This window comes from Coregonus lavaretus (assembly GCF_964263955.1).
Source record: "Coregonus lavaretus genome assembly, chromosome: 23".
NCBI lineage: Eukaryota > Metazoa > Chordata > Actinopteri > Salmoniformes > Salmonidae > Coregonus > Coregonus lavaretus.
The window spans coordinates 13,034,273-13,060,039 of NC_140010.1; the positions used below are offsets into that span (position 1 = coordinate 13,034,273).

Genomic DNA, 25,767 nt, shown 5'->3' on the forward strand with positions numbered 1-25,767 from the left:
GATAGAATGAGAGGTACATGGGTCAACCATGGGCTAAACCTAACCCTAACCCTAACCCTAACCCCAACCCTAACCCTAACCCCAACCCCAACCCCAACCCTAACCCTAACCCTAACCCTAACCCTAACCCTAACCCCAACCCCAACCCTAACCCTAACCCCAACCCTCCCCCCCACCAACAGAGCAGAGGGGTCAATGTGAAAATGGTGAAAAGGGCTGTGTTACGCACTACAAGCCAAGATCTTTAGTAAAGAACAGATTATTTTAAAACGTGGCCTCGGGATTACTTATCAATCAAAATATTATGTAAGAGAGGAATTTAAGTGAGCAGTTTCTGTCCATCAATATAAAGATTTTTCTATCCACCCATTGTAGTACCCTTTCATTGAATGAGTTCAACGTGAGCACAACACAACAAACAAAACATATTCACAACTCCCTACTTTATTGTAATGTTACTTTATTACATTCATAAATTGCAACGACAAAAGCATGTTTTCCAAAGTCAAATGTTCACAGCCCACATACTGTACAATCACAACAATCAATATGAGGTAGATGACTCAGGTCAAGGCTACCATCGGGTGGGTCGCATAATCTCTAGAAAGAAACATTCATGCGCACAACAGATGATGCTTCAGTGAAGACTGTGAGAAGCAAATTGCATAACTTACATGTTCATCTAATTATCTACAAACAAGACACATTCTATGGGTCAAAAGGGTTTGATCATCAATTAATCAACCAACTGTCTGTCACTACTGATAGTGTAATCTATATTTTCTGGTGTCTTTGTTAATCTTTTACCCTTTACAGTTTTGATGACAATGGTCAATACTTTTTATTTTGCTGCTGTTGTATAGTGCAAGTTCACATTTCCTACCCCCTCAACATTCAATAGATAACACTCAAGATCTCTTGGTCTTGTGCAAAGCCTTCATCGATGGTTTTCAGAAGAGCATACACTCCTTGATTTTATGTAGCTCAGTCAGCATGCAATCAATATTATTACACTTCAATATGATTATCAGTCCAAAATGCTTGATAACATAAATAAGAACCTCTCATGTAAAGGACATGATTTTCATTTTAAATAAACAAAATCCAACATGAGAAATGAGAGGGAAACATACACATGGTAAGAAGAAGAAATCTTACATAGATTCGTTGTGCCTTGCCTGGCAAACACAGAATGCAGACAAATACATTATCATGACACCAAAACATAACTGATAAAAGTGACACAATACTAAAATGGTCATTAACCCTCTGTGAGCCGTAATAGGGTTGATTTAATATATTAATAATGTAAACAAAGCTTAACAACAGACAGTAGTCCTAAAATCCAACTATTTCCCTAAACTCAACCCTAACCAGTCAAATTATATCTCTAGCTTGGTCTATGGCCATTGTAAGACTTATTACAATATTACCTTCACTGTAAATGAGTCACCATTGAGTGATTGATCTATGTAACAACATCACTTAATAAGGCATATTCTTTGGATGACCGTGTGCAGTAACATATAAAAAACATTCCTACCTGTTTTCAACTGACCTAGTCATCTGATGGTGACTCTACACACCCATTCACTGATTATCCATGGTTTCATGCGAAAACCCTGCAACTGTAAGTGATTTGACTGGATGAATTAAGGTATATGGGTGGAGGCCTAAGCCATCTATAATAGCAGGCACAGAAAATAGAACACTGAGTAATATTACAATCAGAAACAATACCACAGGAACAATCAATAGCAAGATAGAGGTGGCAGTGAAGGTTTGCTCTTTCTCTAGCATGCTTATCTAGTAGTGGGAGCTACTGGGATATATGCATCATCTGCATAACATGAAATAGAATTCTACTATTTATCTAAGTATCAGCCCTTTAGAGGTAGCTGATTGGTCAACAGGTCTCTTCCTTATCTCCCTCACTCTTTTTGATTGGCTCAGTTAAATTAAAAAAGACAATGTCATGGGAACAGTTTTGTGAGGGACAACATGTTACATTATGAAGGCACAAGAGCAACAGGATCCCTTACAATGGCTTGCCAGTCAAATTAAACTGGACTGGACTGTATAGAATGTATAGAAATCAAATACACTCTAGGCAGACAGTCGAGTGGGATAGTGAGAGGAGAGGAGAAGTGAGGAGAGTAGAGGAGGTTAAGGTCAAGGTGCAGATGTGGATGTCTTTTGTGGGTGATATTTCAGGGTATCATCAACATTACAATTAAGCAATAAGGCCCAAAGGGATGTGGTATATGGTCAATATACCACGGCTAAGGGCTGTTCTTATGCACAACGCAACTCGGAGTATCTGGATACAGCCCTTAGCCGTGGTATATTGGCCATATACCACAAACCCCTGAGGTGTCTTATTGCTATTATAAACTGGTTACCAATGTAATTAGAGCAGTAAAAATAAATGTTTTGTCATACCCGTGGTATACAGTCTGATATACCACGGCTGTCGGCCAACCAGCATTCAGGGCTCGAACCACCCAGTTTATAATGGATAATAAGTAACAACAATTGACACTGAAGGCGAGAAAGAAAAGCAGTAGTTAAAAACCCTGAGATAAAGCGTACGTCCATGACAGGACATACCAACAAGAACTGCGTTCGTCACAGCTCCACGTTTACAATCTTTGAGTTTATACAATCTTTTAAGTCCCATTATCAATGATGAGCGTCGCTTTTTGCAGAAAGAAAATACATCAACAAATACAAATGTTCATTAATAATAACGCTGATTTTTGCACAGCAATGTCTTTGATTTGCAAACAGGCTCAGATCAGGGACAGACACAAGCCTCAGTTAAGAGTCTCTGGCTGAACAATTCTGTTCCAAACATAGTGCAGTGTGGTAGAGGAGCGTATAGGAGGAGAAGTCACATCCACATTGATGATGACCACGTGTCCATATAGGGCTATTTGGGCCTGGGTGTGCCCCAATACATCTCTCTGATCTCCTGACATACAGAGAATTGTTGTGATTGTTAACTGGTCTGAGAACAGATGCTATCCTCCTGTCTGATTAGGGTCTGTGTGACATGAGGTCAGCTGAACAGATCTGAGAACAGTGATTTCATTCTCTGACAGACAGAGAATCATTGTGATTGTTAACTGGTCTGAGATCAGAGGTTGGTGGTTATCCTTCTGTCTTGTTAGGGTCTATGGAACAGGAGGGCAGGTCTGGCATCAGTCTCAGGGTTAAACATGGCGTCCGGTGAGGAAGTAGAGGGGCCGGTCCTCGCTGCAGTTGGCCGTCTGGAACTCATCCCTCAGGCGGAACTGCCACTCGTCCTCCAGCTCCAGCCGCACGATGGTCTGACGCAGAGAGTTACGGTCCCCGCAGATCACACACAACGTAGCACCTAGGGACAGGGTCAGGGGTGAGGGGTCAGAGGTCATAGGTCAGGGAACAAATCAGAAAGGTGCTATTGTTTTCCTACTGTATATATGTGTATTGCTGTATGGTTCATTATACAGTATATGTCATTTTGGATGTATATATTGGAAAACATTATAATCAGAGGTCAGAGAACCAGTCAGAAAGGTGGTATTGATCGAGCGAATTTAATTGAAGATTAATAGCCCTAGGCCTCACAGACATTACATTGGTCAAACCTTTCATGGTTCCGAAACTCTGGATGAGGTTACTCTTAACTTTACATAAGGGCAAAAAAACACAACATTGAAATAGTATTAGTTACCTTTGAGAAAGCGAAACTTCTTGAGGAGGCCAGAGATGACGAAGGAGTCACACAGGTAGAGCAGAAGGCCGCTGAAGACCAGATCCTGGTGGTCCAGGTTAGAGGAGTGTGGTCTGGAGCTGACATAGCACACTGACACCTGTGGATGCAGAAAGCACAGTCACATCTCCACCATCTCATTCATTATGTTTTATCATGGGAACATGGAATCATTCCATTTGTCCAAATTCTATACGTTAAATTCTTAAAACCTGTGGTTGACTTAAATATTTTACAATAAAAGTATTTAGCAGAAATCAATTTATTTAATTTTTATTTCACCTTTATTTAACCAGGTAAGCCAGTTGAGAACAAGTTCTCATTTACAACTGTGACCTGGCCAAGATGAAGCAAAGCAGTGCGATAAAAACAACAACACAGAGTTACATATGGGGTAAAACAAAACATAAAGTCAAAAAATACAACAGAACATATATATACAGTGTGTGCAAATGTAGCAAGTTATGGAGGTAAGGCAATAAATAGGCTATAGTGCAAAATAATTACAATTAGTATTAACACTGGAATGATAGAAGTGCAAGAGATTATGTGCAAATAGAGATACTGGGGTGCAAATGAGCAAAATAAATAACAATATAGGGATGAGGTAGTTGGGTGGGCTAATTTCAGATGGGCTGTGTACAGGTGCAGTGATCGGTAAGGTGCTCTGACAACTGATGCTTAAAGTTAGTGAGGGAGATAAGAGTCTCCAGCTTCAGAGATTTTTGCAATTCGTTCCAGTCATTGGCAGCAGAGAACTGGAAGGAATGGCGGCCAAAGGAGGTGTTGGCTTTGGGGATGACCAGTGAGATATACCTGCTGGAGCGCATACTACGGGTGGGTGTTGCTATGGTGACCAATGAGCTAAGATAAGGCAGGGATTTGCCTAGCAGTGATTTATAGATGGCCTGGAGCCAGTGGGTTTGACGACGAACATGTAATGAGGACCAGCCAACAAGAGCGTACAGGTCACAGTGGTGGGTAGTGTATGGGGCTTTGGAGACAAAACGGATGGCACTGTGATAGACTACATCCAATTTACTGAGTAGAGTGTTGGAGGCTATTTTGTAAATGACATCGCCGAAGTCAAGGATCGGTAGGATAGTCCGTTTTACGAGGGCATGTTTGGCAGCATGAGTGAAGGAGGCTTTGTTGCGAAATAGGAAGCTGATTCTGGATTTAACTTTGGATTGGAGATTCTTAATGTGAGTCTGGAAGGAGAGTTTACAGTCTAACCAGACACCTAGGTATTTGTAGTTGTCCACATACTCTAGGTCAGACCTGTCGAGAGTAGTGATTCTAGTCGGGTGGGCGGGTGCCAGCAGCGTTCGATTGAAGAGCATGCATTTAGTTTTACTAGTGTTTAAGAGCAGTTGGAGGCTACTGAAGGAGTGTTGTATGGCATTGAAGCTCGTTTGGAGGTTTGTTAACACAGTGTCCAATGAAGGGCCAGATGTATACAAAATGGTGTCGTCTGCGTAGAGGTGGATCTGAGAGTCACCAGCAGCAAGAGCGACATCATTGATATACACGGAGGAAAGAGTCGGCCCAAGAATTGAACCCTGTGGCACCCCCATAGAGACTGCCATAGGACCAGACAACAGGCCCTCCGATTTGACACATTGAACTCTATCTGAGAAGTAGTTGGTGAACCAGTCGAGGCAGTCATTTGAGAAACCAAGGCTATTTAGTCTGCCAATAAGAATGCAGTGGTTGACAGAGTCGAAAGCCTCGGCCAGGTCGATGAAGACGGCTGCACAGTACTGTCTATTATCGATCGCGGTTATAATATCGTTTAGGACCTTTGCATCAATGCACGAGTTGGACACGAGTTGGCCTTCAGAAAGTATTCATACCCCTTACATGTTCTACATGATAGAATCACCTTTGGCAGCACTTATAGCTGTGAATCTTTCTAGGTAAGTCTCTAAGAGCTTTCCACACCTGGACTGTGCAACATTTGCACATTACAGTGCCTTCAGAAAGTATTCATACCCCTCGACTTATTCCACATTTTGTTGTGTTACAGCCTGAATTCAAAATTGATTAAATATAGTTTTTGTCTCACCCATCTACACACAATACCCCATAATGACAAAGTAAGTAAAAACATGTTTTTTGACATTTTTGCAAATGTATTTAATAATAAAATACAGAAATAATTCATTTACATAAATATTCACACCCATTTTACATTTACATTTTAGTAATTTAGCAGACGCTCTTATCCAGAGCGACTTACAGTTAGTGAGTGCATACATTATTTATTTTTGTACATTCTTTTTTTATTTTTTTATTTGTTGTATTTTTTTTTCATACTGGCCCCCCGTGGGAATCGAACCCACAACCCTGGCGTTGCAAACGCCATGCTCTACCAACTGAGCTACATCCCTGCCGGCCATTCCCTCCCATACCCTGGACGACGCTGGGCCAATTGTGCGCCGCCCCATGGGTCAATACTTTGTAGAAGCACCGTTGGCAGCGATTACAGCTGTGAGTCTTTCTGGGTAAGTCTCTAAGAGCTTTCCACACCTGGATTGTGAAACATTTGCCCATTATTCTTTTAAAAATTCTTCAAGCTCTGTCAAATTGGTTGTTGACCATTGCTAGACAACCATTTTCAAGTCTTGCCATAGATTTTCAAGTAGATTTAAGTCCAAACTGTAACTCGGCCACTCAAGAACATTCACTGTCTTCTTGGTAAGCAGCTCCAGTGTAGAGTTTAGGTTATTATCCTGCTGAAACGTGAATTAATCTTCCAGTGTCTGGTTAAAAGCAGACTGAACAAGGTTTTCCTCTAGGATTTTGCCTGTGCTAGCTCCATTCTGTTTCTTTTTTATCCTGAAAAATGGAAGTTACGAATGTAACTATGGTTCTACGAATACCTGGAAGACCGTCAGTACGGTTGAAAGTATGGATTATATCCCTCGAGCGCCGCGCATGTTGAGTAATAATATCAACAAAGTCACGTCGGTGACGTGACAGTGGGAGGACGTGCCCCCACGGTTCATATAAAACCGTAAGTCAGACCACGCACTGAATCTTCTCGGCCAAAGATTTTGAGTGACAGGAAAGTACTGACGGTCTTCCAGTTATTTGTAGAACCATAGTTACATAGTTATTTGTACGGTCTGAAAGGAAGTTACGAATGTAACTATGGTTCTACAAATACCTGGAAGACCATCAGTACTTATACCAACAAGGTCGCGAGGAATAGCACTACTAACCTCTGATTAATGAGCCTGTGCCACTGGAAGAATGGCAGACCCCATGGTGTGGCAGGATGCGACGTTGACCTTGTATAATCTTGAGAACGTGCAGGGCGACGACCAGGTAGCAGCTGCACATATTTCATTCAGGCGGACGCCTCTCAGTGCAGCCCAGGATGTGGCGACACTTCTGGTCGAGTGACATATCACACCGTTTGGGACAGGGAGCCCTATATCCTTGTAGGCCTGAGCGATGACATCCACAACTCAGTGAGAAAGCTTCTGCTTGGACAATGCAAGGCCATTTTACTTCCCAGTGAAGCACAGAAACAGCTGGTCTGACTTCCTGTAGTGCTCCGAGGCTTGCATATAGCGTTTGAGAGAACGGACTGGACACAAAAGTAGAGAACTTTACAGACCATGAGTGGTCTTGTTGTAATGAGGACATGAATAAGGGATAGCTGTCCCTTCTCATTCCTGATACATTTTGGATTTTAGACAAATCTGACAGAGTTGACCAAATCTCCAGACACATCTTTTAGGAATCTAAGTTTGTAGATAAATATTCTTTAAAGTCACAGAAGGCTATTGCAAGAAACTACATATTATAATTTTTCAGTTAATATCCATTATTGCCCGTTTTTAGAATTGTAAACACTTTTTTGGTAAGTTTGAAATTGGGATCCTTTGCTCCAGAAGGGCATTTCCAGGCATAGAGCAATATGGACATTTTTAATATTGAAAGTATTAAAAATGTCCATATTAGTACAATCTAGGTGTTTTTGAGGTAGCTGTCTATGGATCTTACTTCAGGGCCTATGTTGAGGTAGCTGTCTATGGATCTTACTTCAGGGCCTATGTTGAGGTAGCTGTCTATGGATCTTACTTCAGGGCCTATGTTGAGGTAGCTGTCTATGGATCTTACTTCAGGGCCTATGTTGAGGTAGCTGTCTATGGATCTTACTTCAGGGCCTATGTTGAGGTAGCTGTCTATGGATCTTACTTCAGGGCCTATGTTAAGGTAGCTGTCTATGGATCTTACTTCAGGGCCTATGTTGAGGTAGCTGTCTACGTCTTACCTCAGAGCCTATGTTCAGGCAACTGTCTATGGATCTTACCTCTGGGCCTATGTTGAGGAAACTGTCTATGGACAGCACAGGGTTGCTGCTGTTCTGTACTGCCTTGGGGAACAGTCTGTGGCTGCAGCTTTGGAGGAACTTCTCTAGGAGGAACTGAGCCGGGGCAGCCAGGAGGGTGTGTTCACTGTCTGGGGCACAGACATACTGGTACGGGCTGATGGGGGCTGGGTTCTCCATCACCTAGAGGGGGAGCAGGGTGGGGTTTAGGGTGACTGACTGGGTTTCAGACATATTCAGGCACACAGAAACACACTATACTATATAAAAAAAGGTTAAAAAGAAGGATGTGGTAGAAAAAGTAGGAGCAGAAAACCCACCATGAGTTTGGGTTTGACCAGGAAGTCCTTGTGTCCTCCAAAGGGAATGTGTTTCTTCATCAGGCTGAAGTGGTTGAAACGACAGAGCAGCAGACCACTGCTGTTGGCTCTCAGGTTGAAGTCCACCTCCTCACAGCTGTACCTGTTGAGGTCGTACTGGACGTTCTGTGTCAGGTCCACGTTGAGTATGACAAAGTCATGGAGGTGGCATCGGGAAAAGGGCAGGGCAGGCAGGCGGCGGGCCAGGGCGCTGCTCCACTTGCGGATGCCACACATGGTGTACAGGGAGATCTTAGGAGTAGCCTCGATGTGCTGCAGCACCGTCTTCATAGACACGTTGGTCAGACTGGACCTTGTGTTTGCCATATCACTGCGGGAGAGAGGGAAGAGGGGGTAGACAGATATTAGTAAGGGTGTTGATAGAGTAGTCCAGATAAATGATGGTTATTTCTGAGAATTCATTGCAGATCGATATTCATGAGCCAATAATCTGGGTGTTTTTGTGTATATATATATATATAAAAAGATATTCTTCATTTTAGCCAGTTAGAAGACGCTCTTATCCAGAGCAACTTACAGCAGTGAGTGCATACATTTTGGTACTTTTATCATACTGGTTGCAAGCGCCATGCTTTACCAACTGAGCCACACAGGAGGATATGCTTGTTTGCTTGCGTGCGTATGTGCGTGTGCATGCCAGTTTAAGTTTGAAACTGTACCTGCTGCTGTACTGGGGTTGGTGTGCGTTCCAGAGCACACAGGAGTCGTTCATCATGACTATGAAGGGCCAGACGTCCTGCTTCTTGACCCCCTGCTCCTCCAGACGGTGCCTCTCCAGCTCCAAGTTGTGGTATGACAGCTCCTTGATCATCGACCGAGCCGCCCCTGGGACAGAGACAACAATAATGTTACAGCTATGTTACTGACAGTGGGTACGTTCCAAATGGCACTCTATTCTCAATATAGTGCACTACTTTTGACCAGGGCTCTGACCATAATGATATACAGTTGAAGTCGGAAGTTTACATACACCTTAGCCAAATACAGTGGGGGAAAAAAGTATTTAGTCAGCCACCAATTGTGCAAGTTCTCCCACTTAAAAAGATGAGAGAGGCCTGTAATTTTCATCATAGGTACACGTCAACTATTACAGACAAAATGAGAAAAAAAATCCAAAAAATCCCATTGTAGGATTTTTAATGAATTTATTTGCAAATTATGGTGGAAAATAAGTATTTGGTCAATAACAAAAGTTTCTCAATACTTTGTTATATACCCTTTGTTGGCAATGACACAGGTCAAACGTTTTCTGTAAGCCTTCACAAGGTTTTCACACACTGTTGCTGGTATTTTGGCCCATTCCTCCATGCAGATCTCCTCTAGAGCAGTGATGTTTTGGGGCTGTCGCTGGGCAACACGGACTTTCAACTCCCTCCAAAGATTTTCTATGGGGTTGAGATCTGGAGACTGGCTAGGCCACTCCAGGACCTTGAAATGCTTCTTACGAAGCCACTCCTTCGTTGCCCGGGCGGTGTGTTTGGGATCATTGTCATGCTGAAAGACCCAGCCACGTTTCATTACATTTACATTTACATTTTAGTCATTTAGCAGACGCTCTTATCCAGAGCGACTTACAGTTAGTGAATACAATTTTTTTTTATTTTATTTTTTATTTTTTTTATTTTTTTTTATACTGGCCCCCCGTGGGAAACGAACCCACAACCCTGGCGTTGCAAACGCCATGCTCTATCAACTGAGCTACATCCCTGCCGGCCATTCCCTCCCCTACCCTGGACGACGCTGGGCCAATTGTGCGCCGCCCATGTGTCTCCCGGTCGCGGCCGGCTGCGACAGAGCCTGGATTCGAACCAGGATCTCTAGTGGCACAGTTAGCACTGCGATGCAGTGCCTTAGACCACTGCGCCACTCAGGCATCTTCAATGCCCTTGCTGATGGAAGGAGGTTTTCACTCAAAATCTCACGATACATGGCCCCATTCATTCTTTCCTTTACACGGATCAGTCGTCCTGGTCCCTTTGCAGAAAAACAGCCCCAAAGCATGATGTTTCCACCCCCATGCTTCACAGTAGGTATGGTGTTCTTTGGATGCAACTCAGCATTCTTTGTCCTCCAAACACGACGAGTTGAGTTTTTACCAAAAAGTTATATTTTGGTTTCATCTGACCATATGACATTCTCCCAATCCTCTTCTGGATCATCCAAATGCACTCTAGCAAACTTCAGACGGGCCTGGACATGTACTGGCGTAAGCAGGGGGACACGTCTGGCACTGCAGGATTTGAGTACCTGGCGGCGTAGTGTGTTACTGATGGTAGGCTTTGTTACTTTGGTCCCAGCTCTCTGCAGGTCATTCACTAGGTCCCCCCGTGTGGTTCTGGGATTTTTGCTCACCGTTCTTGTGATCATTTTGACCCCAAGGGGTGAGATCTTGCGTGGAGCCCCAGATCGAGGGAGATTATCAGTGGTCTTGTATGTCTTCCATTTCCTAATAATTGCTCCCACAGTTGATTTCTTCAAACCAAGCTGCTTACCTATTGCAGATTCAGTCTTCCCAGCCTGGTGCAGGTCTACAATTTTGTTTCTGGTGTCCTTTGACAGCTCTTTGGTCTTGGCCATAGTGGAGTTTGGAGTGTGACTGTTTGAGGTTGTGGACAGGTGTCTTTTATACTGATAACAAGTTCAAACAGGTGCCATTAATACAGGTAACGAGTGGAGGACAGAGGAGCCTCTTAAAGAAGAAGTTACAGGTCTGTGAGAGCCAGAAATCTTGCTTGTTTGTAGGTGACCAAATACTTATTTTCCACCATAATTTGCAAATAAATTCATTAAAAATCCTACAATGTGATTTTCTGGATTTTATTTTCTCAATTTGTCTGTCATAGTTGATGTGTACCTATGATGAAAATTACAGGCCTCTCTCATCTTTTTAAGTGGGAGAACTTGCACAATTGGTGGCTGACTAAATACTTTTTTTCCCCACTGTACATTTAAATTCAGTTTTTCACAATTCCTGACATTTAATCCTAGTAAAAATTCCCTGTCTTAAGTCAGTTAGGATCACTACTTTATTCTAAGAATGTGAAATGTCAGAATAATAGTAGAGAGAATTATTTATTTCAGCTTTTATTTCTTTCATCACATTCCCAGTTGGTCAGAAGTTTACATACACTCAATCAGTATTTGGTAGCATTGCCTTTCAATTGTTTAACTTGGGTCAAACGTTTTGGGTAGCCTTCCACAAGCTTCCCACAATAAGTTGGGTGAATTTTGGTCCATTCCTTCTGACAGAGCTGGTGTAACTGAGTCAGGTTTGTAGGCCTTCTTGCTCGCACACGCTTTTTCAGTTCTGCCCACACATTTTCTATAGGATTGAGGTCAGGGCTTTGTGATGGCCACTCCAATAGCTTGACTTTGTTGTCCTTAAGCCATTTTGCCACAACTTTGGAAGTATGCTTGGGGTCATTGTCCATTTGGAAGACCCATTTGTGACCAAGCTTTAACTTCCTGACTGATGTCTTGAGATGTTGCTTCAATAGATCCACATAATTTTCCTTCCTCATGATGCCATCTATTTTGTGAAGTGCACCAGTCCCTCCTGCAGCAAAGCACCCCCACAGCATGATGCTGCCACCCCCGTGCTTCACGGTTGGGATGGTGTTCTTCGGCTTGCAAGCCATCCCCTTTTTCCTCCAAACAAAACGATGGTCATTATGGCCAAACAGTTCTATTTTTTGTTTCATCAGACCAGAGGACATTTCTCCAAAAAGTACGATCTTTGTCCCCGTGCACTGTTGAGTGTAGTCTGGCTTTTCTATGGCGGTTTTGGAGCAGTGGCTTCTTCCTTGCTGAGCGGCCTTTCAGGTTATGTCGATATAGGACTAGTTTTACTGTGGATATAGATACTTTTGTACCTGTTTCCTCCAGCATCTTCACAAGGTCCTTTGCTGTTGTTCTGGGACTGATTTGCACTTTTCGCACCAAAGTACGTTCATCTCTAGGAGACAGAACGCGTCTCCTTTCTGAGCGGTATGACAGCTGTGTGGTCCCATGGTGTTTATACTTGCGTACTATTGTTTGTACAGATGAACATGGTACCTTCAGGCGTTTGGAAATTGCTCCCAAGGATGAATCAGACTTGTGGAGGTCTACAATTTTTTTTCTGATGTCTTGGCTGATTTCTTTTGATTTTCCCATGATGTCAAGCAAAGAGTTTGAAGGTAGGCCTTGAAATACATCCACAGGTACACCTCCAATTGACTCAAATGATGTCAATTAGCCTATCAGAAGCTTCTAATGCCATGACATCATTTTCTGGAATTTTCCAAGCTGTTTAAAGGCACAGTCAACTTAGTGTATGTAAACTTCTGACCCACTGGAATTGTGATACAGTGAATTATAAGTGAAATAATCTATCTGTAAACAATTGTTGGAAAAATTACTTGTGTCATGCACAAAGTAGATGTCCTAACCGACTTGCCAAAACTATAGTTTGTTAACAAGAAATGTGTGGAGTGGTTGAAAAACGAGTTGTAATGACCTAAGTGTATGTAAACCTCTGACTTCAACTGTATATGATGATGGTGGAGACTCACTGATTCCTTTTTATGACTTGACTAGGAAAAGGCCTGAACTCTGGTTATCACCAAGGTCAATTCCAACAGATTTATGTGGGTCATAGTCACAAATTGTATGAACACAGCAGAAAAATATTTGCCAACCACTAACCAAAGAGCTCTACCACAGAGCTCCAACTACAACTCTAAGGCTCTAACTCAAACGACAGTCTGAACACAGTAGCTTTGACCTGAATTCAAATGATTACTTTATTGGTCCTCTCACTTGCTGAACTGTCCAGTTTTTTCACCCTTTACCTAATGCCCCTATTGCTGCACGTGCCACGTACCTGTAGTGCTGCAACACTATTGGTACAACCATAAAGACTACACACCTGATTGGTGGATCCATATATCAGACTACTGGCCTGCTTGTGTTTTCATTGACCAGGCCCTTCCCTATTGGTTACTGTAATATTTAACTCTCACCTACCGACTACAGCTTTACTTAACCGATGGCAAATACAGTATGTCTCTTGAAGTTCACACTGACTGCCATAAATGCATCACTATCAGCAGAGAGAGATAAGCTACTGGGCAAACTAAAAGTGTAAAATACATTAGGTTATAAATAAAGTAATGCCTAAATATAGTTTATACAACACAAGGCAACTCTATGATTTCTTTGTTGAGTGTTCTATCAGAAAAAATAAGAGCTTTGACGAAGGCCTTGTGGCCGATACGTAAAGCTTAATAAAGAGCAGTGATACTAGCAAGAGCAGTGTGCAGGTTTCTTATTTTTTCTCATTTTATTCAATTGTTACCATGCACCTGCAACAAAGATAGCTCAGATGTGTGAGTGCCTTTTGAATTTTGAGTGTTCTATCACAAATGACTATGGTCCTCAATGCTACCACTCAGCAGTGAAACACCTTATTGAGCACTATGATGGGACGAAAAACCTGTAGCACTGCTACTCTCCAATCAAGGATCACAGAACTAGACCAATGAAATGAGAGGAACTATCTAAATGACTGATTGCCAGACACTCGGAGTAGGGTGAGGTTTCCCCAAGACGCTGATCTTGGGTCAGTTTTGTATTTTTCCCACTAATGGTTAAGGTTAGGATTGTGGGAGGGGAAGCTGATCCTAGAACTGTACCTAAGGGAAACTTCACACCGGAGCCCAGACACTCACCGACTCCGGCGCTGTTCAACATGGCTGGCAGCACCAGCAGGATGTGGTTGGGCCATTTTTTCCTGTAGTGTTGCATCTCGTACTCCTTGACCACCAGGATGTGGAGGTGGGCAGTGCCCTCCATGGCGTGGAAAATGTTGAGAAGGCCGTGCTCCTGACGCCCCGTGGTCGGGGTGAAGATGGGGCTCTTCAACAGACTGGGGTCCTGGGGAGAGGAAGTAGAGATATAGTTAAAGTTGCATAGTGCAGCTGGCTAGGGCCCAGGTAGCCTGGTCAAGCAGACTGACTGCTGAGCTGAGCTATCATGAGATCAGGCTGCTTCCACTAGACTAGGGCCCAGGTAGCCTGGTCAAGCAGACTGACCGCTGAGCTGAGCTATCACGAGATCAGGCTGCTTCCACTAGACTAGGGCCCAGGGCTCTAGCCAACAACTAAAGTGAGAGAAGGAGAGATACATTAGTGCATAGTTCGCTCTATGTGTGACATGTGGCAACTCCTTGTAACATAATGACGTGAGTGTCTGTGTTGCTTATGTGTTGCTTACTTTATGTGTTGCTTACTGTATGTGTTGCTTATATGTTGGTTATGGCACTGTTTCATTTTATCACATAGCATGCACTACTGATTATAGAAGCTGAAGGGAGAGAACATTCCTTGCCACTATTCATACTCATCTTGGGAACAACATTCTTAGAACTTGAGGGCAGACTCAAGATTTTCCTCATCACCCTTTACCTTAGCAGAGACGAGGGGCAACCTCATGCTCTCCAGGTGGCTGCCCTGCTGGCTGAAGATAAAGTGCTGCTCCTTGGCCTTGGGGATGATGAAGTGGAGCTGCACCTCTCCCAGCATGGACGAGCAGAACGTGAAAGCGTGGAAGGTGCACTCCGACAGCTGAACACAAACACATCAACACACATTGTTACACATCCTGTACACTTCCAGCACAGTCAGAGCTCCACCACCCAGCACACCACTCCTCACCACTCCACACCACTCAGCACACCACTCCACACCACCCAGCACACCACTCAGGACACCACCCAGCACACAACCCAGCACACCACTCAGCACACCACTCAGCACACCACCCAGCACACCACCCAGCACATCACCCAGCACACCACCCAGCACACCACCCAGCACACCACCCAGCACACCACTCAGCACACCACTCCACACCACTCCACACCACTCAGCACACCACCCAGCACACCACCCAGCACACCACCCAGCACACCACTCAGCACACCACCCAGCACACCACCCAGCACACCACTCAGCACACCACCCAGCACACCACTCAGCACACCACTCAGCACACCACCCAGCACACCACTCCACACCACAAAAGAGGGAGGGGGGGTGCTGTTGAGAACACACAACACAGCAATAGTTGAGACAGGTGTTCTGTTCGTTACGCCAATAAATCAAGTTCTCCCATGAGACAAATAATATCTTCACAATGACAAACTACCTCTTCCCTCCCAGAGCCATCTTTATATAAATATACAGTATGGCTCAGTTCCCTCCCTATGTACTGACCTGTGTGGCAGGGCTTCCTTCACGATAATGGTGACACTGCTCACAATGGTGAAATGCATTGTGAGCCGCGAACATACTCAGCCGTATCGACACAGTCTCCCTCTTTACAGGCATTTGGCTCTCTCCTTCCAGTATAGGATCTGCATTGACAAACATTACAGTTACACCCACATGCTAAGCGACAAAGCAGTTTAAGATACACACAGATAACAAATCAATATACATTGCACACTTAGGTAGAAGTTGCCCTTAAACACAGATCCTCAACTCAACCTATTAATGGGGTCCACTCATATCTGACCCTGAATCAGTGAATCAGGGCAGCTTCCTCCTACAACGACAGGGACGTGGGACATGAATAAGAGTTTATTTCTGCTGACCTTTCAAGCCCTTTGGCATCTTGTCAGTGTAAACGGAACTGGCCCTTCTGAACTTAGGGTCTCTGGGGAAGAGGTCGAAGGGCAGTTTGCGGATCTCCTCGATGTCTGGCCACTGGGTCCTGGCTGGGGGTGTGGCCTTGGCGATGTCCGTGATCGCTAGAAGAGGAAGAGAATGATACATCAACAAACATTGACATCAGCTTCAGTTCCTAGACTCAGACAGTATCAGAGAGAGAGAGAGAGAGAGAGAGAGAGAGAGAGAGAGAGAGAGAGAGAGAGAGAGAGAGAGAGAGAGAGAGAGAGAGAGAGAGAGAGAGAGAGAGAGAGAGAGAGAGAGAGAGAGAGAGAGAGAGAGAGAGAGAGAGAGAGAGAGAAACACAGATAAAGACAGAGATAGATAGATAAAACAGAAAATCCAGCTCTCCTCACTTTCCTCCAGCTCCTCTTCATCGTACACATCCACCTCCAGCAGTCTAATCAACATGCGGAACAGGATGCGTAGAAACTGCAGGTAGGCACCGGTCTTCCCCACCTATTACAGAGAACAGAGTTTTTTTTATTATTTATTTATTTATTTATTTCACCTTTATTTAACCAGGTAAGCCAGTTGAGAACAAGTTCTCATTTACAACTGCGACCTGGCCAAGATAAAGCAAAGCAGTGCGATAAAAACAACAACACAGAGTTACATATGGGGTAAAACAAAACATAAAGTCAAAAATACAACAGAATATATATATATATACAGTGTGTTCAAATGTAGCAAGTAATGGAGGTAAGGCAATAAATAGGCTATAGTGCAAAAATAATTACAATTAGTATTAACACTGGAATGATAGATGTGCAAGAGATTATGTGCAAATAGAGATACTGGGGTGCAAAAGAGCAAAATAAATACAATATAGGGATGAGGTAGTTGGGTGGGCTAATTTCAGATGGACTGTGTACAGGTGCAGTGATCGGTAAGGTGCTCTGACAACTGATGCTTAAAGTTAGTGAGGGAGATAAGTCTCCAGCTTCAGAGATTTTTGCAATTCGTTCCAGTCATTGGCAGCAGAGAACTGGAAGGAATGGCGGCCAAAGGAGGTGTTGGCTTTGGGGATGACCAGTGAGATATACCTGCTGGAGCGCAGACTACGGGTGGGTGCTGCTATGGTAAATGGACTTACCTATCTGGTTGGTACCACTGACACTCTGACATTGCATGCAGCCATCAACACTCAATCTTAGGCATACATTCAACTACCATAATTATACACAATTGCCTCTTACGACCAGACAACTAGGCCGATATTCTCTTGCACATGGTGGTGGAAGACTGATAGTTATATCTGTATCCGTATGGGAGGGATATGATAGAAAAATCCATATCAGCATGCAGTCTAGACTACGGCGGATGACTTGCACAGGAGAGGGGCTGTCATTGATATAGATATGAGGTGATATATTAATATCTGTATGGTCTCTAACCTGTGGGGGTCCACTGAGCAGCAGGCGTCGTGGGTGTGGCCCTGGGGGAGCCTCGTGGTCGGCATGGTGCTGCCTGGCTACAGTCCACTGTCTGTAGAAGAGGCTCTGCTCTGCCCTCTGGAGGTTAGGTGTGAAGAGGGGCCTCAGCGGGCTGCTCCAGCTCACATCGGCGTGAGGCAGCAGGGAGAAGGAGCTCAGCTGGCTCCCTGATTCTCCAGCCAGGAGGCTGTAGGCCGCGCGGGACAGTATGACAGTCCGGGGAGAGACTCGAGGTGACTTGCTGCCCCGGCCACACTGCGTGGACTGGCTGGGGCGCTGGGTAGAGGAAGAGGAGAGGGAGGAGGAAGAGGAGGAGCAGGAGGGAGGGGCGTTGGAGGGGCGGGGGGCGACATTACCCGGGGAGTCACACTCCTGTTTGACCCGGCAGGGGGAGGATGAGGTCGTGCCCAGACCTGTCCTGTAGTCCATCATGATGCTGCCTGCCTTGCCTCCGGGGGGACAGGAGGAGGTGGAGGACTTCTGGGAGGAGTCAGGGACTTCAGAAGAGCTGACCCCGTTCTCTGCCAGAGAGCCTGAGGAAGGGAAAGGAATAGGATGGGGAGAGAGAGAGTTCAGAACAGTCTTTCATCACAACTGTTTCATAAACGCTTTCCAACTGTAACACCATCACTACATTCCCTAAACATGTTGAGTCTGTTGTCCAGGGACCTACCGGAGGCTTTAGTAGCAGTGCTAACATTGCTCTGGGGCTTCTCCAGGTCCACGTGAAGCTCTAGGTCTGGGCCCTGGGGGCCGTTGGTCTTTTCTGTCTCTTGGTCCCTGGGGGCCATAGCCCTGTGGGGCTCCTGCACCATCCCTAGGGACACGTAGGAGCAGGCCAGACCCACCTCCTGCTCCAGGGCCGTACGTGTCTGGTAGCTGGAGTCGATCAGACGCAGATCACAGTACTTCAGGGACCTATAATGGGAAAATATAGGAAAGGTGATGTGGGGGATTCAACAGTTTACCAAGTCAATCCAATAGACGAGAAATCTTTTTTACAAGATGGTGATGACCATTTGGACAAGGTATCCAAATTGGGTAGCACTTTGCATTACTAGCGTTATTACAACATTACTATACAGGTTGAATAGCAACTTCAAGTGTTACCCAAATTGGTAATATGCTGTCATCATATCAGTACTACAATAATATCAGTACTACTGTGGCAAATGTGATGTGTTTGAGTTGAGCACCTTGGGAAGGTCTCTCCCAGAGGGTCTTTTCCAGTGAGGATGACGACGCAGGGAAGACCCTCCAGATCCTCATAGGTTTGAGGGACCCAGTCCTCACTTTCACAGCCCTGCCAGGCCTGCAGCAACAACACAACACACAACACACAGTTAGAAACGTTTTGGGGCCAAATGAAAAACAAGTTAGGTAACACTTTATTTGGATAGTTCATCTGTAGATGCTCTACAGACTATCTACACACTATCAGTAACATTTAAACTATCTACTAACCCTAACCCTAACCCTAACCCTAACCTAAACCCTTATCCTTAGCCTAAACTTAAACTTTACCCTAACCCTAGCCCTAACCTTAACCCTTACCCTTATTCTAAACCTAACCCTAACCGTAACCTTAGCAAGCAGTTTCTTATCAACAGATAGTTTATTGATACTATTACCATCCGTAGAGCATCTACAGATGGACTATCCAAATTATCCCAAAAAAGTATGACCCCAAGTTATCTCACCCTGAGTCGGTTAGCGAAGTGTCGTGGAAGGCTGAGCTCGGCGGCAGGGCTCCCCAGCAGTACGGCGAAGCAGAACTGGAGACCCAGCTTGTCCCTGACGTCCTCCAGGCGCTCCCGGGCCAGCATGGCTAGCTGCAGAGAGGGCACCCGGACCAGCAGCATGTGGCCCCGGCCCCTGGTCCCCTCCCGGCCCGGGGCACTGATCAGATCCTCCACCATGGCCAGGGTCTCGGGGGTGATGTGGTCCCGTAGAGAAGGAGAGGAGGTCAGAGCCATCATTGCTTCCGTGTACTGCTGGATCAACAGGTAGCTCCTGATCACCATGCTGTGTAGGTGGGGATGTCTGCAACCAGGAATGGAGAGGTGGTGGTGTTAGTCGTTTTAAGGCAGGTTTGGTGTCCAGGTGAACTGGCTTAGCAGCTTTTTGGGGAACTGGTCAAGCCAAGCATGGACTTTCTGATGACCCTGAACATAAACTTCAATTTTCCTTAAATTGTTCAAATCATTGATATGTAAGAAATGGTTGCAAAAATAAAAGAAATTGTATGAAATTTATCAATATGTTTTACTTTTATGACACAGAGGGTGTGTGACAGAGAGGAAGAGAGGAATTGCCTCTCACATAGACTATCAGCCTGAAATGTGACCTTAAACCTCCCAAGAGATTATTTGACCTCTGACACAGAGTGACTGACTGACCTCTCCAGCAGCGTGTTGACCATCTTCTCGAAGGCGTCGTCACAGCGCAGGATGGGACTGGCCACCCCCCACCGCAGAGAGCTGCTGTAGTCCCTCAGGCCAAAGTACACTAGCTCCTTAGGAGAGAGCTCCCCCTATGGGTAAAACACAGGAACATCAGCTAATGTCAAAGCAAACTGACTGTTCTCTGTGTCTGTTCATTTATTTTTACATTTGTTGTCTCAGTGATGGAACAATATTCTACCCCCATTATTTGTGCGGCCATTTAGAAGTTTTTACTTGCAACGATTGTGATATGTGTTTGTTTTCCTACCTTAGTTGAATGGACTGACCAAGTCGCTCTTGGTAAAGGTGTCTGCTAAATGACTCAAATGTAAATGCAATTCCATATACACTACCGGTCGAAAGTTTTAGAACACCTACTCATTCAAGGGTTTTTCTTTATTTTTACTATTTTCTAAATTGTACAATAATAGTGATGACATCAGAACTATGAATAAACACATATGGAATCATGTAGTAACCAAAAAAGTGTTAAACAAATCCAAATATATTTTATATTTGAGATTCTTCAAATAGCCACCCTTTGCCTTGATGACAGCTTTGCACACTCTTGGTATTCTCTCAACCAGCTTCACCTGGAATGCTTTTCCAACAGTCTTGAAGGAGTTCCCACATATGCTGAGTACAGCCTGGAGGTGTGTTGGGTCATTGTCCTTTTGAAAAACAAATGATAGTCCCACTAAGCCCAAACCAGATGGGATGGAGTATCGCTGCAGAATGCTGTGGTAGCCATGCTGGTTAAGTGTGCCTTGAATTCTAAATAAATCACAGGCAGTGTCACCAGCAAAGCACGCCCACACCATAACACCTCCTCCTCCATGCTTTACGGTGGGAAACACACATGCAGAGATCATCCGTTCACCCACACCGCGTCTCACAAAGACACGGCGGTTGGAACCAAAGATCTCCAATTTCTAATGTCCATTGCTCGTGTTTCTTGGCCCAAGCAAGTCTCTTCTTATTATTGGTGTCCTTTAGTAGTGGTTTCTTTGCAGTAATTCGACCATGAAGCCCTGATTCACACAGTCTCCTCTGAACAGTTGATGTTGAGATGTATCTGTTACTTGAACTCTGTGAAGCATTTATTTGGGCTGCAATTTCTGAGGCTGGTAACTCTAATGAACTTCTCCTCTGTAGCAGAGGTAACTCTGCGTCTTCCATTCCTGTGACGGTCCTCATGAGAGCCAGTTTCATCATAGCGCATGATGTTTTCTGCGACTGCACTTGAAGAAACTATAAAAGTTCTTGAAATGTTCCGGATTGACTGACCTTCATGTCTTAAAGTAATGATGGACTGTCGTTTCTCTTTGCTTATTTGAGCTGTTCTTGCCATAATATGGACGTGGTCTTTTACCAAATAGGGCTATTTTCTGTATACCACCCCTACCTTGTCACAACACAACTGATTGGCTCAAACGCATTAAGAAGGAAATGAATTCCACAAATAACTTTTAACAAGGCACACCTGTTAATTGAAATGCATTCCAGGTGACTACCTCATGAAGCTGGTTGAGAGAATGCCAAGAGTGTGCAAAGCTGTCATCAAGGCAAAGGGTGGCTATTTGAAGAATCTCAAATATAAAATATATTTGGATTTGTTTAACACTTTTTTGGTTACTACATGATTCCATATGTGTTATTTCATAGTTTTGATGTCTTCACTAATATTCTACAATGTAAAAATAAAGAAAAACCCTTGAATGAGTAGGTGTTCTAAAACTTTTGACCGGTACTGTAGGTGCCACCAGATGGCGTAGGGCCACTCACCAGGCTGTCTGTGTTGACTGGCCAGTGCACCTCGTTGTGAACACTGATGCGGGACTGTCTTGTCTGCAGGGCAAAGGGGAAGCAGCTGACCTGCAGCACCAGCAGGTTCAAGGCCTCCAGGACCTCCTGGCAGTTTACCACCTTGTCAGCCAGACCCTGAAGCTCCCCGTGGCACACCGAGCCGCACAGGGCACTACACAGGGAGGGGAAACGAAAATTAAGTTACCTTGGGGTAAGTTGTTCTGTCCTGTTCTATATGTATTACTAAAAATAAGCCTCTGCTCTTTTCTTTACTTGTTCTGTCTTGGCTTGGGCTGTTCTGTTCTTATTCAGTACACTGTGCAGCCGAGGACCGACCCTTTAGCGATAGCAAAGTTTCATTTCATTTCATCTGTCAGAACCAACAGTGTCAGCACCAGAACTTCAAGTTTACTCAAATGTGTGTGTGTGCATGTGTGTGTGTGTTACCTGGTCAGGTCCACGTGGGAGTTGTCGTGGATGAGGACGAACAGGGTGTAGGGGTTCTGTTTGACTTTCCTCATGAAGGCCTCCATCTTGGTGTGGAAGTCTCCGTCTAGACGCACCACGTACTTCTCTGACCTCTGGTGGGCTGAGGAAGCATCCTCCATACCCAGGTCCACGAGCACTCCTGTTAGAGACAGGCAGAAAGAGATGACTAAAAGTCCAACAATCGTTACTAAGAAAGCTCATAAAAGGCAAATATACTGTAGTCTTGACATGGGCCTCTTGGAGACGACCACCTAAAAATTAGATTTTTCAATCCATTGTACTGCCAGTGCAGCCTTTAAATTTGCCCCTCATGAGTACCTGATTGTCGGATGCGATGAGCGGTCTGGTTCACCAGGACGTGAGACGGAGGAACCAGAATCAGGAAGTCCACCTTGCAGAAGCGTCCCAGGTCCAGACTCTGGCTGCCTGAGTCTGCTATGGAACACACCAGGGAGAGCAGGCTCCTGGCTACACTCAGCTGGGGAGAGTGGATCTGAAACATCTCACTCAGCTGGGGAGGGTGGATCTGAAACATCTCACTCAGCTGGGGAGGGTGGATCTGAAACATCTCACTCAGCTGGGGAGGGTGGATCTGAAACATCTCACTCAGCTGGGGAGGGTGGATCTGAAACATCTCACTCAGCAGCTCTGGAGGGGGAGGGGGAGGGGGGAGGAACATTCAGGTCAGCATACTGGACATTTAGAGAATTCGGAAAGTATTCAGACTCCTTGACTTTTTCCACATTTTGTTATGTTACAGCCTTGTTCTAAAATTGATTAAATAAAAAATGTTCCTCATCAATCCACACACAATACCCTATAATGACAAAGCGAAAACAGGTATCTAGAAATTTTTGCAGCATTGAAGGTCCCCAAGAACACCGTGGCCTCCATCATTCTTAAATAGAAGAAGTTTGGAACCCCCAAGACTCTTCCTAGAGCTGGCCTCCCGGCCAAACTGAGCAATCGGGGGAGAAGGGCCTTGGTCAGGGAGGTGACCAAGAACCCGATGGTCACTCTGACAGAGCTCTAGAGTTACTCTGTGGAGAATCTTCCAGAAGGATAACAATCTCTGCAGCACTCCACCAATCAAGCCTTTATGGTAGAGTGGCCAGACGAAAGCCACTCCTCAGTAAAAGGCACATGACAGTTTGCCAAAAGGCACCTAAAGGACTCTCAGACCATGAGGAACAATATTCTCTGGTCTGATGAAACCAAGATTGAACTCTTTGGCCTGAATGCCAAGCGTCACGTTTGGAGGAAACCTGGCACCATCCCTACAGTGAAGCATGGTGGTGGCAGCATCATGCCTTGGGGATGTTTTTCAGCGGCAGGGACTGGGAGACTAGTCAGGATCGAGGGAAAGATTAACGGAGCAAAGTACAGAGAGATCCTTGATGAAAACTTGCTCCAGAGCGCTCAGGACCTCAGGCTGGGGCGAAGGTTCACCTTCCAACAGGACAACGACCCTAAGCACACAGCCAAGACAACGCAGGAGTGGCTTCGGGACAAGTCTCTGAATGTCCTTGAGTGGCCCAGCCAGAGCCCGGACTTGAACCCGATCGAACATCTCTGGAGAGACCTGAAAATTGCTGTGCAGCGACGCTCCCCATCCAACCTGACAGAGCTTGAGAGGATCTGCAGAGAAGAATGGGGTAAACTCCCCAAATACAGGTGTGCCAAGCTTGTAGCGTCATACCCAAGAAGACTCGAGGCTGTAATCACTGCCAAAGGTGCTTCAACAAAGTACTGAGTAAAGGGTCTGGATACTTATGTAAATGTGATATTTTTTTCATACATTTGCAAAAAAATCTAAAAAATTGTTTTTGCTTTGCCATTATGGGGTATTGTATGTAGATTGATGAGGGGAAAAAACAATTTAATCAATTTTTGAATAAGGCTGTAACGTAACAAAATGTGGAAAAAGCCAAGGTGTCTGAATACTTTCTGAATGCACTGTATACAGTAGCTTATGATATCTATCCATCCATATTCTGATCCAGAAGCTTCATAGTGAGTCTCCAGTAAGAAGAGGAGGAGGAGACAGAGGAAGGGCCAGAAAGAGGCTGTGCCTCACCTGACTCGGAGGGAGGTACCATGGTGGCTGCCACCTGGGACTGGATGTGGTCGGTGACATCGCCCTGGAAGGGCTGGATGACCTGGCCCTTCCGTAGCCGCTGGATATGTACCAGCTGCTTGTCCAGGTTGTGCCCTGGAAAGAACAACACAACAGGCCACCACCAGTCAGAGACAAAGACACTCAGACACGCACGCGCGCGCACACACACACACACACACACACACACACACACACACACACACACACACACACACACACACACACACAGCAGCTACATAAGCAAAACCTCCTCATCAAATATTGATTTGTCTGTCTGTGGCACAGTGTCCCGTTTCAGTCCTGTGACTGCCTAACTGCCAGTTCAGGGTATTTCCTAAACAAAGCAGTAGGGATGGGCCAGTGGGCATTAAGGAAGGTGATTATGCACCGTTGGGAAAAGATACATAAACAGAATAATATGGGACCTAGATTGTGGTGGTTTTCATGCTGACACTAAAATAAACATTGTCCTTGATGTCTTTGTAACACAGCTCATGTTTGTTTGATTAATTGATTCATTAATTAATTAAATGGACTACCTAAATAATTACTTTTACTCCAACAAAAAAACGAGAAAATAGAGTAGAAATGATCTTTGAGTGCTTTCCGTTGATGTCCTGTCCCATGTCACTTACTATGCTCACCTAGTGATGTGGTTTTGAAGTTAGACTCCAGGACACTGACTTTCCCTGTTATGAGCTCGTAGCTGATCTCCTTCAGGAACTCATTGGTGGTGAGCATCCCCTCAGCTAGCGCTCTCGCCTGGTACTTCCCTGTAAGACACATACAGACAAGTGTGAACGAGCCAGAGTGTCCTTTGCGCCGTAAGACTGTTTCAGCCCGCAGAGCTAAAGCCTCAGCACTGGGAGCTGACGCAAGACTTCAGGTCTCAGACAAGGTTCACCTACTGTAATTACTTCCATTGGTACGCTATTAATCAGGGATCATCAACTAGATTCAGCTGCGGGCCAATTCTTTCTAGAGTGGATGGTCAGTGGGCCGGAACATAATTACAAATAATTTTAAGACTGCAAATTGACCACAAGTAGCCCAAAAATAAGTAATATTTAACTAAAACATAATTATTTCAAAACTTGTTTACATTTGTATACGATCACATATATCTCTTTATTATGCTTGGGAATACTTTGGAACAGATTTGTTAAATTAAAATCAATTGGAGCTGATTTGCTAGTGTTTTTACAGTCTTGTAATGTCCAACAAATACATAAAAGAATGTATCTCCGAAAATTTGGGGGGCCAAATCAAATCACCCATGGGC

At 44.7% G+C, this 25,767-nt stretch overlaps 1 protein-coding gene across 3 annotated transcripts in view; it reads right to left on the reverse strand.

The window, feature by feature from the left end:
- Positions 1–918: 918 nt before the first annotated feature.
- LOC311099229 (GREB1-like protein) overlaps positions 919–25,767 on the reverse strand; it is a 105,000-nt gene continuing 80,151 nt past the window's right edge. For 2 of the 3 annotated variants that reach the window (XM_084139913.1, XM_084139911.1), the window contains 20 exons: positions 25,121–25,258; positions 24,444–24,578; positions 22,685–23,014; positions 22,325–22,505; positions 21,857–22,049; positions 20,027–20,160; positions 19,328–19,670; positions 18,824–18,939; positions 18,301–18,545; positions 17,589–18,160; positions 16,548–16,650; positions 16,119–16,274; positions 15,739–15,878; positions 14,929–15,087; positions 14,194–14,398; positions 9,142–9,307; positions 8,423–8,792; positions 8,085–8,285; positions 3,719–3,857; positions 919–3,379 (listed from right to left, as the gene is read on the reverse strand). In XM_084139913.1, coding sequence (XP_083996039.1) covers positions 3,216–3,379; positions 3,719–3,857; positions 8,085–8,285; positions 8,423–8,792; positions 9,142–9,307; positions 14,194–14,398; positions 14,929–15,087; positions 15,739–15,878; positions 16,119–16,274; positions 16,548–16,650; positions 17,589–18,160; positions 18,301–18,545; positions 18,824–18,939; positions 19,328–19,670; positions 20,027–20,160; positions 21,857–22,049; positions 22,325–22,505; positions 22,685–23,014; positions 24,444–24,578; positions 25,121–25,258 — 4,190 coding nt within the window. In that variant the 3' untranslated portion in view covers positions 919–3,215. The remainder of the gene's footprint in view (positions 3,380–3,718; positions 3,858–8,084; positions 8,286–8,422; positions 8,793–9,141; positions 9,308–14,193; positions 14,399–14,928; positions 15,088–15,738; positions 15,879–16,118; positions 16,275–16,547; positions 16,651–17,588; positions 18,161–18,300; positions 18,546–18,823; positions 18,940–19,327; positions 19,671–20,026; positions 20,161–21,856; positions 22,050–22,324; positions 22,506–22,684; positions 23,015–24,443; positions 24,579–25,120; positions 25,259–25,767) is intronic. The other variant, XM_084139912.1, reaches the window with a different exon arrangement.